Raw genomic sequence first — 16,821 nt, 5'->3', positions numbered from 1 at the left:
AAGATAACTCGTAAAGATGTGTATCCGCTGCCTCGGATAGATGACGCCCTCGACTCCCTACAAGGCGCGGAGTACTTCTCATCTTTGGATCTTCGCTCCGGCTATTGGCAAGTGCCGATGGCTGAAGACGACTGTGAGAAGACCGCTTTCGTCACGCCCGACGGCTTGTATGAGTTTACCGTAATGCCATTCGGGCTCTGCAACGCGCCCGCTACTTTCGAGCGTATGATGGACACTATCCTTCGTAACTACAAGTGGAAAACATGTCTATGCTATCTTGATGATATTGTCGTGTTTTCGCCCGATTTCCCGACGCACCTCGTTCGCTTGCGTGAGATCCTGACGTGTATCACCTCTGCCGGCCTCCAATTCAACATCAAAAAGTGCCGTTTTGCTGCCCGCAAGTTAACAATATTGGGACACGTTGTTTCGAAGGATGGTGTACTTCCTGACCCAGCCAAGCTTCGCGCGGTCGCAGAGTTTCCGATGCCCACCACTCTTAAGGCACTCCGCAGCTTTATAGGGCTCTTACTTTCGGCGTTTTGTGCGCAATTTTGCCACTATTATCGCACCACTGACCAATTTGCTTACGGCTAGCAGCGGCATCTCCGCGTGGTCAACTTCGTGTGACGACGCCTTCAAGCAACTACGTCGTCTACTTACTTCGCCGCCGATTCTTCGACACTACGATCCGACAGCGCCCACAGAGCTACACACGGACGCCAGTGGCATCGGACTTGGTGCAGTCCTAGCGCAACGGAAAGACGGCTACGACGAGTACGTCGTCGCATATGCGAGTCGCACTTTAAAGAAGGCAGAAGCCAACTACTCTGTCACAGAGAAAGAGTGCTTGGCCATTATTTGGGCTCTCGTCAAATTTCGTCCGTACCTATATGGTCGCCCTTTTGACATTGTTACCGACCACCACGCCCTTTGCTGGCTGTCCTCGTTGAAAGATCCGTCAGGTCGCCTCGGCCGCTGGGCACTTCGCTTACAAGAATATAACATCCGCGTTGTCTACCGATCGGGCCGAAAGCACTCCGACGCCGATGCGCTTTCCCGATCACCGCTACCTTCCGATGTGGCTTCAGTGTCAACGCCCTTCGCATCCATGTCGACGATCAACGTCGCTGATATGCCGGCCGAGCAGCGTAAGGATCCCCTGCTTTCAACTATGCTGAATTTCCTCCACGATCCCTCCGTCACACCCTCTTCTCGAACACTTCGTCGCCAAGCCGCTCACTTTGCTGTCCACGACAACGTCCTTTACCGCAGAAATTATTTGCCTGATGGTCGCAAATGGCTGCTTGTGATACCACGACACATGCGAACTGACATATGCGCTTATTTCCATGACGCTCCTCATAATGGTCACGCCGGCGTTCTGAAAACGTACACTCGGCTGAGGCAGCGTTTCTACTGGCACGGCATGTATCACTTCGTGCGCCAGTACGTACGCGCTTGCACGGCGTGCCAAAGGCGTAAAATTCAACAGCGCCCTCCTGGCGAGTTACAGCCGCTCCCCTGCCCGGCCCGGCCATTTGATCGCGTCGGCATAGACCTATACGGGCCACTTCCCTACAGTTCCTCGGGTAACCGATGGATAATTGTAGGCGTCGACCACTTGACGCGCTACGCCGAGACTGCCGCACTTCCGGCGGCTTCTGCGCGTGACGTTGCCTTCTTCATCTTGCGGAACTTCGTTCTTCGACATGGAGCACCACGCGAACTGCTCAGCGACCGGGGGCGTGTGTTCCTGTCCGAAGTAATACAAGCCCTTCTCGCTGCATGCAGCATCGTTCACCGCAAGTCTACCGCCTACCACCCGCAAACGAACGGCTTGACAGAGAGGTTCAACCGCACACTCGGTGACATGTTGACTATGTACGTTGCCTCGGACCACAGTAACTGGGACACTGTTTTGCCGTTCGTCACGTATGCCTATAATACCGCCACACAAGCTACCACTGGCTTTTCGCCATTCTTTCTGTTATATGGCCGCGAGCCCTCGTGTACAATGGACACCCTGCTCCCATACCGACCCGACGCTTCTGAATGCACGCCAGTGTCTGAAGCCGCCAAATACGCAGAGGACTGTAGGCAGCTCGCCCGTACCCTTACGACCGCCGCCCAAGGTCGCCAAAAGCTGCGGCATGACAGTAACGTGCCTACACCACATTTTCCGCCTGGTTCCCTTGTTTGGTTGTGGATCCCACCTCACAGCCCTGGCCTTTCAACCAAACTTCTTGCACGCTATGATGGTCCCTACCGCGTCATCGACCGTACCTCGGCTGTCAACTACGTTGTCGAGCCTGTGACGCCATCACACGACCTTAGACATCGCGGACGTGACACGGTTCATGTCAGCCGACTTAAGCCATACTATGACCCCCTGATCCTACCTACGCCGTAGGTCGCCAGGATGGCTCATCTTCTCTCCCGGGGGCCATTGTAGTGAAGAAGAGGAAGAAGTGCTCTTGCGTCTGTCGCTGTGCGCACCATCAGCGTTCGTGGACTGCCTCGATTGCGTGAGACGTCTAATAAATCGTCATATCACAAAGGTAACATAGGCATGTCTTCCATTTGAGCCCACGAAGCAGATTGTCCATCATTCGTTCGAATGTAGCAGGGGCATTGCAAAGCCCAAACGGCATAACGTTAAATTTATATAGGCCATCTGGGGTCACGAAGGCTGTCTTTGGGCGATCGGCAGGATTCATAAGCACTTGCCAATAGCCTGAGCGTAAATCGAGCGAAGAAAAATACTTCGCGCCTTGCAAACAATCCAGAGCATTGTCGATGCGCGGTAAAGGGTAGACGTCTTTGCGAGTTATCTTATTAAGACGGCGGTAGTCAACGCAAAATCGAATTGAGCCATCTTTTTTCTTAACCAGGACTACAGGCGACGCCCAGGGACTATTAGAAGGTTGAACCACTCCACGCTCAAGCATTTCGCTTACTTGGTTTTCAATAACATGGCGCTCCGCGGGTGATACACGATAAGGCCTCTGGCGCAGTGGTGCATGGGTGCCGGTGTCGGTCTCGTGACGTACAGTCGATGTGCGGCCTAATGGGGCGTGTTGACAGTCGAACGTAGATTGGTATTTCCGTAGAAGGCTGAGAAGCTGCGAACGCTGCGTAGGGCTCAAGAGGGCATCCACTGAACGATGGAAGACGTCGTGCCTAGGCTGGGAACAATGCAAGCTATAGGTCAACGAGTTCACGTCTGAACAGGTGTCGTCAAGAGGCGCGGCAAAGATGGTAACCGAGTCGGCAGACTGAAGACGTCCAAGGCACTCGCCACGACGTAAGACGAGGGGCGTAGCCTTAGCGTTGGAAACGAGTAGTCTCGTGCAGCCACCATTGACAGTTAGGACAGCGAAGGGAAGGGAACATTGTCGGCGAACAAAAATGTCCGATGGGACAAACAGGGCAGTAGTGTCAGTGGCGAAAGTAAAGCAGGCATGCGCAATCACCGAAGAGTGCGGAGGGATCGTAGTGTCTTCTGTAACGACCAGTTTGTCGCCGAGATCGGCAAGTTCATGTGAGCGGGTGTCGGGAAGCGGAGAAAATTCGACTGGAACGCAGTTCTCGCCTCTTGAACTGCGGTAGCTAGTTTTCCAGCTCCGATGGGGCCGGACACCGCCGCATGGGGGAAAGTGAGCGGCGACGAGGGGATGGCGAGCGACGATCACGGGCAGAAGGAATGACGTTGCGCGTGGATGGCAAGTGCGAATCACGTGGCGGTGAGAAGGACGAAGCTGGCGAAACGTAGGAGGAGACAGGTTGGTCATGACCTTGAAGCCATAAGCGACGGCGACAGAGCCGTGCCACGTGACCAGGGATACCACAGAAGAAGCACACGAGGCGATTGTCGGGTGTACGCCAGGGTCCCGTGCTAGCTGGTGATCTGGTGGTGTACACTGGAGGGATTGGACGTGGCGGTGCAGCAAACGGGGGCGCTGAAAAAGTCGATGGGGGTGGCCGTGCTGCAACCTCGGCGTAGCTGAGAGGTACAGACAATGGTGGCGCTGCACGAGGAGACTGTATGGCTTCGGACACTTGTTCGTGGAGCATTTGACGCAACGGAGGAGCCAAGGACGGCGTAGGTCCGGGGACAGCGGTGAGTAGGGATAGCTGGCGGGCGACTTCGGAGCGTATAAATTCCTTGATTTCGCCGAGCAGATAGTCGTTGTTAGTGACAGCGGCTAAACTTGCAACAGAAGCATCGGGAACAGAAGAACGTCGAGTGAGCAGACGTTGCCGCCTGAGTTCGTCGTAACTCTGACAAAGTTCAGCGACCTCAACCACGGTCCGCGGGCTTTTCGAGAGGAGCATTTGGAATGCGTCGTCTTCGATTCCCTTCATCACGGGACGGATCTTGTCAGACTCAGTCATCGATGGATCAACGCGCTTACAAAGGTCTACAACATCTTCTATGTACTTGGTGAAGTTCTCACCGGGTTCTCACCAAATATGTAATGGGGTTTATTGACGACTCAGAAACGTGACCGTCTCAGTTGAGCGTCGGACACCGAGAGCGCGAGCCCGTCTTCGTCGGCGGGCCAATGATGATAGTGCGTCCACAGGGCGTGCCAATCACACAGGGCGCCAGTCTTCTTCGCTACAATATATATAGTAAGAGAGGCTCGTACCTCGAAAGGGGGAGTGATCAAAAGTGGTCAAGAACAAGAGATATTGCTGCTGGAGCCAATGTTTCATCAAGAGAACTTGATCAAGGCAACATCAGAGCTCTTGAAAAAAATTATTAGGTATGGGGAATATGATTGTCTCTGTTCTGACAAGATGCACAACTGCACAAGTTGGCCACTGTGGTTGTCACTAGTGTGACGAATAGATCCAACAGCTTTGTTTATGGCTTATGGTTGCATTGTGTTGTGGATGAGATATGAGTGTGAACATTTTCTGTCTCTGGGACAACACGTGCAACTTCTGAATATCAAGTGCATCAATACTGTAACCTGCTTTGGAGTTGCTTTGGAGTTGCTTTGGAGTTCTGATACAAGTTGCTTTGGAGCAACTTTGTATCAGAACTCGATTTTGGAGCAGCAATTGGAGCAGCAACTAATTGCACAGGGATACCTCTCTCATGACCAGTAAAACTAAGGCTCTGATGACAGCCACAGTTCTATAAAGCCATATTTGTCGTAGTTCTCTATCACCAGATTAAGTCTTATGTACATGCACATTTTACAAACCACCAAGGAATGAACCAGTCCATCACATTTAATGCACTACTACAAATGAAGGAGGAAGTACAGGTGTTGCACTAGCTTATTAAAGTATAATAAAAGTCATGACAAAAATTCCAAAAACAAAACTGCAAAGGGTGTGTTTTGAATTTTCTTTTATTTGCAGAACAAAGATGTGCATGTTGCAGCATTAACTGCCTTTTGCTCGCCTTCTTGTGCAGTTCTTCCAGCTGTGAGAGGGTTTGGCTCAAAGTTGTGGGGATCGAGGGGCCTTCCCGCGCCTCGCCCCCCAGCTCGAGTGTGGCGCTTAGCTCAATCTCCGGGAACCGCCGTCATAACGGCAACATGGCGGACATGGCGAGCGCGCCGGACTTACTTTCCCGCGCAAACCGTGCTTCTCCCCCCCGGGATTGGACTTGCCCCGCAAGACACGTCACCGGGACGCGCCCTGATTGGCCTCCCGCGCGGCGGCCCCCGGGCACCCTCTCCACCCGAGCTCTCGTCCGCTGAGCGCTTCCTCGCCGCGGGAGAGGCTCACAGGCTCGCAACGAGGTGGTTACATGAGACCTTTGTTCTCGCGACTCCTCGTTATCGCGCTTGGCGGACCGCTACCCGGTTAGCCCTAGCGCAGCGGGCGCGCGTACTCGATCGGTCTTGCGGCGAGCCTTGGCCCGTAAGCGCCGTGACTGTAGCACTGAGCTGTACCTTGGGTGAATAAACCCGTGTTTGTTGGCGATCTGACTCCGGAGCCTTCTCTGCGCCGTGTCGGAGAGTCGACGAACCCTGCCGTAGCGCTTTTGTGCGTTGCGGAGTGGAGGAGCGTCGTGCCCTTTCCTGACCGTCGCTCGTAGGGTAAGCCTTGTACAAACCCATCTCCACATAACTGGCGCCCAACGTGGGGCCCGAACCCACGACCCTGAGATTAAGAGTCTCATGCTCTACCGACTGAGCTAGCCGGGAGGCGGTCAACGAACCGCAGGCAAACCGTGATACGGCTGGCCCCAGGCCACGCTACCGGTACAACCTACGGAAACGCACCTAGGCAGGTTTTCTCCCACCAGCTGGTAGCCGGACTTTATTCCCTACCACGCCGATGAACGGAGAGACACAGCTAAGGTGCGAAGGCGCACGTTGAAGTGGTGACAGGCCCTTTTGGCCTAATATACCCTCTCGTGCTCACCCGCCTTCTGACGCGACTAGTTAGCTTTCTCCCCCTAGCAGGTAGCTGGACTTCATTCCCTACCATGCCGGTGAATGGAGAAATGTAGCTACGGTGCAAGGGGCGCACATCGAAGCGGTGACAGGCCCCTTTTGGCCTAATATACCCTCGAGTGCCGACCCGACCTTGTAGCAATGCGACTAAGGAATTTTCTCCTACCAGTAGGTAGACGGACATTTATTCCCTATCGCGCTGGTAAGTGGAGAAACACAACGGTTGGAGGGTGCACATTGAAGCGGTGACAGGCACTCTTTGCTTAATATACCCTCGGGTGCAGCCCGGCCCTCCACCGATGTACGTGTTTGCTACAGCTCAGAAGTACCGAGACGTTGGCGGGCTATTCTCCCGCGTAAATACCGCTACAACCTGAGTGAACGGGGCTTGTTCCCTCTCCGCCTGCGCTGAACGCCGGTCAGAGGGGAGAGGACTCCCCCCCCCCCCTCGACCGCGCTTACTCATCAGGCGAGGGCATACCCCTGTAGGAATGCCGGTGCGGAAGGAAGCGCGCGCCCTTATTGGCCCAATGCTCCTTCCAATCCAGAGCCACAGACGCCGCGCTTCCCTTCGCGCCCTGCCTGCTCCTCGCCCCGTCATTTCCTTTGTTTGCTGGTGCGGGAGCTTTTGCGGAGCTTCTCAGTTCGCTCACCGTCGCGATGCCTGCAAAGAAGCAATCGAACTCGGCGCGTCGCCGCTCCAAGCCGAAGTCCGGCGCGGCGGCGGGGACTGCTGGTGACAACGAAACGTCGCTTCGCCCCTCCAAGCCGGCGCAAGAGTCGACCAGGCCAGCACCTGCCCAGGCACCTCCTGCCCCTAAGAAGCGGTTGCCGTGTCGCAGTGTGGCGACGTGGACTTTCCAGCGGGGACAGGAAGCCCCCGTGGCTTTCGTCTCCTCTCGGCGTTGGCGGGACCAGCGGAAAGTAGAGGTCGGAATGGCGGCTCGGGATTACCCCCGCCCGTTCCGTGGCCGCACACTCTCGGACCAAACCCAAGCGGCCGGCAATGCGGTGATGCCAGCGGACCCCGAGGCAAACTTCTGCGGTTCGTGTGGGGTGCTCGTCGTACACCAGGCGACGCATCAACGGTCGCTCGTGCACAATGCCAAAACGGACAATGTAGAGCAGGCGGCTCAACATCCCAACGCAACTCGGGCCGCGCAGCCCGCCTTCGCCCCGGAATCGTTGCACTCAGTGGCGGCCGCTCTCGTCGCGGATCCGGGCTTCACGGCGGCCATTGCGGCGGCTGTGGCGGCATCGATCCCGACAACGAAGGAGGTGAGCTCTCGGCAGGACCATTCGGGTGACTTGGCAGGCGACGAGGAAGATTTGGCTTCCGGCCCACCGACCATGGACTTTGGCTTCCTTGACTGAATGCAGTTAATAAAGATGACGGTTGGTCATGCAGGTGTCGCGCTCTTTGGCTGGCGGCGGTCTTTAGGAGGGGGGAATGTGGGGATCGAGGGGCCTTCCCGCGCCTCGCCCCCCAGCTCGAGCGTGGCGCTTAGCTCAATCTCCGGGAACCGCCGCCATAACGGCAACATGGCGGACATGGCGAGCGCGCCGGACTTACTTTCCCGCGCAAACCGTGCTTCTCCCCCCCGGGATTGGACTTGCCCCGCGAGACACGTCACCGGGACGCGCCCTGATTGGCCTCCCGCGCGGCGGCCCCCGGGCACCCTCTCCACCCGAGCTCTCGTCCGCTGAGCGCTTCCTCGCCACGGGAGAGGCTCACAGGCTCGCAACGAGGTGGTTACATGAGACCTTTGTTCTCGCGACTCCTCGTTATCGCGCTTGGCGGACCGCTACCCGGTTAGCCCTAGCGCAGCGGGCGCGCGTACTCGATCGGTCTTGCGGCGAGCCTTGGCCCGTAAGCGCCGTGACTGTAGCACTGAGCTGTACCTTGGGTGAATAAACCCGTGTTTGTTGGCGATCTGACTCCGGAGCCTTCTCTGCGCCGTGTCGGAGAGTCGACGAACCCTGCCGTAGCGCCTTTGTGCGTTGCGGAGTGGAGGAGCGTCGTGCCCTTTCCTGACCGTCGCTCGTAGGGTAAGCCTTGTACAAACCCATCTCCACAAAGTGGAGATGCCTTCAGCTAATAAAGTTTGCCCAGCTTCAACTTGTTCCAGGCTCCTCGAATTCAGACCAGAAAAAATTATGTCTTCTGCTCGCTTCAGCAATGACCTACATGGGGTGACCTTTTCTTCCAAGCTCTTTCGGAGCCACTTTTCGATGACAATATCAGCACCAGTGTCTTTGCCTCCAAGCCTTTTCCTGCTTTCCGACTGATGTGCACTTGCAGTGCACATCAGTCTCCATATCGGGCTCTGGATCACTTTGCAGGAGCTCTGTAGACAAGGGCACTTTACTGGCATCTCCATCATAGCGGCGAAGGTACGTTTTTGTCTGGCGCAGTCCGTTACTGCTTGCGATGCACAATGAGTAGCAGTTTTCGTCCAAGCGTTCATTTTCACTAAAACCCTCGTTCACAGTAGTTTCTGCCTTGCTGACTTGGAGCTCAAGTGATGTATTACCAGACTCATTAGAGAAGTCCAGTGTGCCTTGCATTGGGTGGAAGAAGATTCCCGTCCTGGTCTCTGTGTCTAGCAGCTGCATCAATGTGTTTCTTCATCCCTGCATGACGCTTCACTGCTGCTGCTCCATGTTGCATGCAAGAAATGGCGCAGTTGCAGAGAATACAAAATGCATCTGTATTTTGGGTTCCACTCTTGCACCACCGATTGATCGGATCATTATTGGAGTCCACCTCGTTGAGCACAGAGGCACTGAACTTGGTGTTGCGATCTGAAAACACAAGAGAAAATTATTTGATGGCAGGAAATTTTCACATGACGAAGACAACTCAAATACCCGATTTTTTTTTTTTTTAGAGTGTGGCATGTGATGTCGTGCCAACATTACTTCGTTGGGAGATTTTGTTACTAACTCCAAGGTGTTAACACTAAACATTTAGGAAATGCTCAAGCATTTTGCATACAGCTTTGACACATGGTGCGAATTTGGATGCCAGTTTGTCGTACGACTATTCTCACCTAAAACACGCGGCTTCCAATTGCTGTCAAATCGCACGTTGCACGCGTGACCAACTTTCTGGATGTTGCCGTGCAGCTACCGCGTGGGGCTGACGACCGCAGACAATCGCACTGCCCTGGCAAGGCGACACAAGCCGCTATAGTTTGTTGTAGGTTTGATTCACTCCGCCGTGGCACTCGAAGAGCAGTGCAAAAATCGACTGCAATTTGTTCCTCAAATGAAATAATGGGAAAAAGCAACTTCGAAACTGCACGTCATGAAACCCGGCGTCCCAACGATCGGCGGCTGCCACGCCATTGCGGCGAGATTACGGCACTTACTGCGCCTGCTTTTATTGACATGGTCGACACTCAATAAACAAACCTTCAGAAAAAATGTTTATTTACTCCTTTCCAACTATGCTACAAGCAGCTCTGCACGGTGGGGCGCCCGATCCACGACGCACCGGCAGATACGGATGGCCTATCCAATGATCCGCTAACGCCAACAAGAGCGCCGTGCCTGCTGAAATTCACGTAATGTATTTGGCGCCACTCACTCGTTTGTTTTGCACCATGTGTCTCGAACGGTAGTATGCAGCACGTCGGATTGTTGCGCGCCGTACGAGCGATCGCGCGCGAATTCGCACCATGCGCCGTGCGCTTTAGATGCGGACGTTCTGAACCACGAAACAAAGCACGGACTACCTTCGTACGCATACGCACAGAATTCCGACACTCCCGATACGAAAACCATAAGTAGACGAGAGCTCGGAAGAACTAGGCAAGTTACAAATTCTGTACCCATTCAATAGCAAGGTGCAGCCAGTAATGCTTGTAGCGGTACGCAATCGCCTAAGCCTTTAACTGAAGTATTTCACCGGCACAACATTAAGAAATGCCACGAAATTAAAAAAGAAACCACTTACTTTTGTCCATCTTAAGAGCGAGTCGGCGATGAACATTCGCCGACTGGTTTTTCACAAACACATGACACACATGAAACGTCTCGTCGGCACGGGAACCTACTGAAATGAACGAACAAACAACCAAACGAACCAAGCACATGGTACATGGTTGCCAACTCGAAAATGAACGCCCTCTAAGATCGCGTTCATTCATGTAGTTTGGCACATCTGGCGCAAATAAAACAGCTCTGGCGCTGCAGGGAGCAGGAAAGTATAATTGTAGCAAATTGGCGCAAATGGGGCAGCTGGATCACTACTGCTGCATGTCAAATACGAAGGCCAAAAGCAAAATAGCGCCTGCCACACTGAAGCCATTGCAATGCCGATCTGAGCAAATTCGCTAAGAGTAACTCCTGACAGGAGCTGTTATGTTGAAAGTATTGTTTAAACTATTTTTTTCATGAAAGACGCTGTTTCAAATCCTTCAATTATACTGCACTGCGCAAGCTATGAAAAGTATGCATTTCTCAGTCGAATGAGTTCTGGCGAACACATTAAAAAACAAACAAGGCAATTGACACTTAATTTGTCCATGTGGCATCATGCAAATGCCTACAAAATGTAAGGCATTAGCAATTTAATGCCATGTTCTGTGCCCATATGGAACAGTTATAAAACACCATATAACTGCACACTCCAAATAAAAGAAAGCAGCACTAGGACAAATGAAGCATCATCTACTCAAGTAAAATGCTGCCCCGTTGCCATGGGAACCAAGTGCTCCTGGAAGTTTTCTTCTTATCAGATAACCCCAAAACCTGCTCGGATTTAAATATTTTTTTTATAGACCAGTAAATTTGTAACTTATGTTCTAGTGTTGGTGTTCTGTATCAAGATACACAGTGTATTTTTTTTCTCCTGCACTGCTTAAAACAATAGATGCGAAGCACTCGTTGAAACACTTAAACCAGAATTGTTCAGGCTCCAATTGTAGCATGGTCAAAAGTTGAGTGCATATAAACACAAATAGGAAAACATGCTTGCCTTTTAAATTAGTGTTGACATCACTGATGCGTGCATTCACACTTGCCAACTCTGCTTGGCTGTTCTCCAGTTTGCGCCGCCTGTCTTCGACTGAAATTTCCTGCAATGCCTTCATTCAGAAAAAGAAAGTACCAGCCTTAATTGTTCGTCCCCAACACCACAAGTTATCTATGAAACGTAACTCACAGCTTCCAATTCTTCTTTCCTCCGATATAAATTGTTGTTGAGCAGGTTCTCCAGCTTGTTTTTCTCTGCCTCAAGCTGCACATTGGAAGACATTTCATGCTCAAAAAACCACAGTGACTTATAGACATTAGTTTTTACAGATTCACATGCATTTCACATGACATGAAATGACATGTTTTTCACTAATCAGAGCCAAGCATGATAGAATAATTATTTATATTGTGACACTCCAAGCAGCTCAAGAAGGCCCTGCTGTGACGCTAAAAAATTGCGTATCACATGACCTCACATTTACGTATGCTGAATTACTAATGCGAAAGCATTATTTAGCTCATGAAGAGGAAAACCCGGCAGCGGCCTCGGAGATGGTACAAAAAGTCACGTGGTCACAGCCAATCAATAGGAGGCGTGCGTCGCATGGGCACTGGGTTTCCTGAAGCACCACCAGATGGCACTCACCTCCACGCATCCGCAGCGCCGGCCATGCGGGGGAAAGAAAAAAAAAGAACCAGAAAGCTCGACTTCACACACAGTGTTCGCCGCAAGCATTTCCCGGTAAATATTACGGTTGCATAAGCTGCAGTTGCCAGGAAGCCGCAACTGTGTGGCCGGTCTATATATAGCGCCACGCCTCGCATTGCTGCCAGTCGATGGGGCGATTTCAGTGAGTTCTGTCGTCGTGGTGTGTGAAGTGCGCGACACAGTGCGGTGGATTCAGGAGACGAGAAGCAGACGACAAGGAGTGCGTGCGCCGAGGTGAATTCCGTGTTGGCTAAAGACGACAATGTCGAAGAGCGGTCGACACGTGAACGTACGCGCAAGAGAAGAAAATAAAAGTAAAAGCATCCAATCGCAAAAAAACACGGAGCTTTGAGCGACCAATGACCAAACGACAAATCGGCCAGAGCGGTAGAAAAACGAGCCGCATTGGCAGAAGAGAGGAGGAGTTCCAGAAGCGGCACCAGGAGAAGGTCGGCCACCGGATCGGGGGTTGAAGACGGCCGTCGGGTTCCGGACCCGAGCCACCGGGACTTCACCCGGCCGGGGCCTCCTGCCAACCCATTCCTGGGCGTCGCTACTCCATCCGTTCAGGAACTGCTGCCTGAGGCCGGCGAGCGTCTGCGCCTGTGGGCAGAACGAGAGCTGTCGGGCTACGGGCCCGAGTTCCACAACCAGCTGCCCGGCCAGAACGCTGCCGCCGTCTCCCCGTGCTGCCAAGCCATCTGCCTTCTCTCTCCACGCCAGAGCTGCTACGCTCTGATAGCCCGGTCAACGATTCGACACCCCGACCATTGGTGAGACCGACGCCACCTATCTCGTCGTCTCATCTCCGCTTCGCCGCGTCGAGACTGTAGTGCACACCCGCAGCCTGCCCGAACTTGCCTGATATCATTAGCATTCTAGCTACATGTTTCATGTTATCTTTGTGTGTTTGGTTTATGGCTTTCTTTTCGTTCTAGTTATATTAAACGTTTTGCGTGTGCGTTCTACAACAAACGGCTTTGTCCTTTGAGTCGGTCTTCTGAGGCCCTGCCTCAGAGACCTGCTTTGAAACTAGAACCTGCACATTACAGTCGAGCACTCGACGGATGAACCTTCGATTTCTCAGACAGTAGCTGCACATAGTAGTGCAGTAGCCGTGGAACACAGCCTGGCATTTCCAGTCTGCACTGAAACGTGAAAGTCTGCAATGAGACGTGAAAGACATATTTGCTGTGCAGTTTTACTTACTACGCTCCCAAACTGCTAAAAAATTCAGCGTTTGTAGTCGGTGTTTAATGGCCATTGCCATTTACCAAGAATTAGCTTCCGTTCAGGCATTGGAATGCACAAGAGTGTGCCTATGTGACAGAGAGCAAACACAAGCTTTTCTTTGAGAAAAGTCTTTCTTCCTATAGGCTTTAAAGTGTGGCACTGCGGCCATTATTCTCCATGAGGCCACTTAAATAGAATACTATCTCAAAACTTATAATTTTTGTTAGTTTTAGAGTAAGAGGTTGATTGCTAGATAAAGGTCGAACTTTATTGTCTTAAATGTTGCGCCCGAACACCAGCACCTCTATGTCAGTGTGATGTCACGGATAACATAACAACGCATTCGGGCTATTGTGGCACAGCCCTAGAAAGTAGGCCAACGAAGGAGTGGAGTGTGAGAGGAGTTCACGTTAGCATTAGTTGTATACAGTGGAACCTCGTTGATACCGTTCTGCGTAATGCGTTTTTTAGGACGATACATTTTTTTTCTTTTGTTTCCCGGCCAGTGCCCCATAGGAGCAATGTATTTTCATGCACCCGCCGGGGTGGCTCAGTCAGCTAAGGCGTTGCGCTGCTGAGCACGAGGTCGCGGGATCGAATCCCGGCCCCGGCGGCCGCATTTTGATGGAAGCGAAATGCAAAAACGCCCGTGTGCTTGCGTTGTAGTGCACGTTAAAGAACCCCAGGTGGTCAAAATTAATCCGGAGCCCTCCACTACAGCGTGCCTCATAATCAGAACTGGTTTTGGCACGTAAAACCACAGAAAGATTTTCATGCAGTTGATACGACCACATTTTCACCTGAAATTGAATGATACTACTGCAAACTGGTATTTCTGAAACTCGTAGGATTATATTCAAGTGTACTAGATTAAATTACATTCCAACTACCCACGAACAACGTGTTAAGGGCTGGCGACACTAGCGGAAAAATGGGCCGCACAAAAGCTGCCGCGAAGCAGGTTTTTTGTGCCTCCCACGGCACAAAAAATCGGGTCACACAAATCGGGCCAGGACCGGATCGGTCCTGGCCCGATTTAAATTGCCGCGCGGATTTACAATTAACGTCAGTGACGCACAATGGGTTTCCCTCGACAAAAACCTAGGAAGTGATCACGACGTTATTTGAATAGCACTCTCCATGCCCAACATACGGACAACAATAGGAATCACTAAGTTAACCGACTGGCCTCGATATTGAGAACTCCAGAGGACACTGGAGGAGTCGGATACCACCCTGACCCACACGCGGGAATGGACTCAATTCCTTCAACAAGTGCACGGCAACACAAGCAAAGCCACTGAGCGCACAGCGGAGGCGCCAGTGATTGAATCTTACCTGGTCAGCCTATGGGATGAGAGGTCGACACTGGCCAAGAGGTGGAAAAGACAACATCTAAACAAACACCCGAGAAAACCCACCACTTATTTGACAGTGCAAGCCTAAGGCCACGCCAACAAGCTAGCTAAAGAAGAGTGGGCGACTTTCTGCAGAACTCCTTCAGGGACTCTGGGAACGACCCGTATGTGGCAAATACTACGAAGCATGCTAGACCAGATGAGCACACATGCTGAGAATAACAAGAAGCTCCAAATTATAGCAGAAAACTTCGAGGGTACAGACCAACAAGTAGTCGACGGCCTTCAGAACAAATACATCTACAAAGGACCCTCACCCGCGACAGGATCGCCCTACGCATGATACAATACGTGGGGGAGGTCAACACTAAATTATACAAAGAAGTAACGCATGCGGCGGAAGTCTATGAGGCAGCACAAACCGCAGTTAAAAACTCTGCACCAGGCCAGACTCGATCACAAATTCAACGATTCTAAATGTGGATTCGGCAGCCCTAGCGAAAATAAAGATTTTCAATAGCAAGTACTGAGCCAAGGGAGACTTGCCCCAAGAATAAAAATTAGCTAAATTAATCATGATTCACAAACCAAAAAAGAAAAAGAATCCCTCGATCGACACACTCCGGTCAGTATTCTCACGTCCTGCCTGGGTAAGCTCTATTAAAGGGTGATCCACACCAGACTGGAACGACACCTTCAAGAGCTGGTTCCCGGACTCCATGGTAGGATTTTGACCGGGCTTATCGTGTCAAGACGCGTTCCTCCTACTTCCTCCTAATATACCGTACATACGAGAGACTAGTCTAGCATTAGACCTTGAAGGACCTCAAAGGTCAAGGAATTCAAACTCGTGGGTTTTTGTCAGCACACCTACAATTACGTAAGGGCGTTTCTTTCCAACCGCGAGGCGAGCATTAGTATAGACCAAATCACATCAGAGATATTTAAAAACAAAGGAACACCTCAAGGAGTGATATCTCCTCTGCTCTTCAACATGGCGATATGTCACCTCGCGAGCAATCTGGATCGGATACCCGACCTAGGTTACACGCTCTACACGAATGACATCACGCTGTGGGCGAGCAGAGAAATTTTCCCGAGGGAGCGAGCTCGAGTGCGCGCCCCAAAAAATCCGAAGTCATCCGGATACACGCGAAAGGCTATAAATTCAGAGGGTTGATTATCATCGTGGTTGAGGGCCAAGCAGTCAGAGAGGTACCCACGATGCGAGTCCTAGGTTTTCTTCAGAGCGACAGGAGAGCAGCACAGACGCTCAAAACCTTCAAATCTGCAACCCACAGCATAGCCCAAATGAGAGGTCGAATGACATATCGAAAGGTCAGAATGCGGGAAGATGATACCCTAAGGCTCGTACAGACCTTAGTGGTTAGTCGAATCACGTATGGCTTAGATTACCAAATCCTGAACAGAGAGGAGGAAAGGCAGGCCAACGCAATAATTCGAACCACTTTCAAGGCGGCTCTGGGTCTGCCTAAATGTACCCCCAAAAAGCAAATGCTAGCTTTGGGAGTACATAATACTTTCGACGAATTCAGGCAGGCCACTGTGATGCGACAGAGGGAACGCCTCATCTTCACAAAAACTGGTAGGGCAATATTGGCTCGACTCAATATCTAAGCATACCCCCATTTATCTCACCGAACAGGCCGTACCTCTGCCTCCTTTGGGGAGATCCAAAATTACAATAGCTCCAATTCCCAAGAACATGCATCCCGAGTAAAACAAGGAAAGGCATAAAGCACGTGCACAACATATTCAATCGACGTACACCAATAACCCTAGGTACAATACGTAATACACGGACGCAGCTGCGTATGCAGAGGCGACCGGGCAGCGCTAGTAAAGGAGGTATGCCATGGCAGTCATCAACGCAATCTGCTAGCAGCAAATAACCATGTCGGCCACGGCAGGATCCCCTACCTCGGCCAAAATGTTAGCAGTGGCGATTGCCCTCGCTCACACCGAGTGTTCGCAAAGGGACTCTGTTGTGGTCCCATACTCCCGGGAGACATGTCGTGTGTTTCTCAAGGGGCAGATGACTGCGGCTAGCCTCCCGATAATCCCCAAACACTTCAATCACTCATTGCCTACT

At 52.0% G+C, this 16,821-nt stretch overlaps 1 protein-coding gene across 1 annotated transcript in view; it reads right to left on the bottom strand.

Annotated features, from left to right (window-relative positions):
* The window catches only part of LOC119456360 (structural maintenance of chromosomes protein 3-like), a 248,837-nt gene that overhangs the window by 125,585 nt on the left and 106,431 nt on the right, over nucleotides 1-16,821 (bottom strand). Inside the window, 2 exon segments of the mRNA XM_037718076.2 lie at nucleotides 11,410-11,518; nucleotides 11,596-11,670. Of these exon segments, the coding sequence (XP_037574004.1) occupies nucleotides 11,410-11,518; nucleotides 11,596-11,670 (184 nt within the window).

This window comes from Dermacentor silvarum, chromosome 1 (assembly GCF_013339745.2).
Source record: "Dermacentor silvarum isolate Dsil-2018 chromosome 1, BIME_Dsil_1.4, whole genome shotgun sequence".
Classification (NCBI taxonomy): Eukaryota; Metazoa; Arthropoda; class Arachnida; order Ixodida; family Ixodidae; genus Dermacentor; species Dermacentor silvarum.
This window is presented reverse-complemented; position numbering and strand designations above follow the sequence as displayed.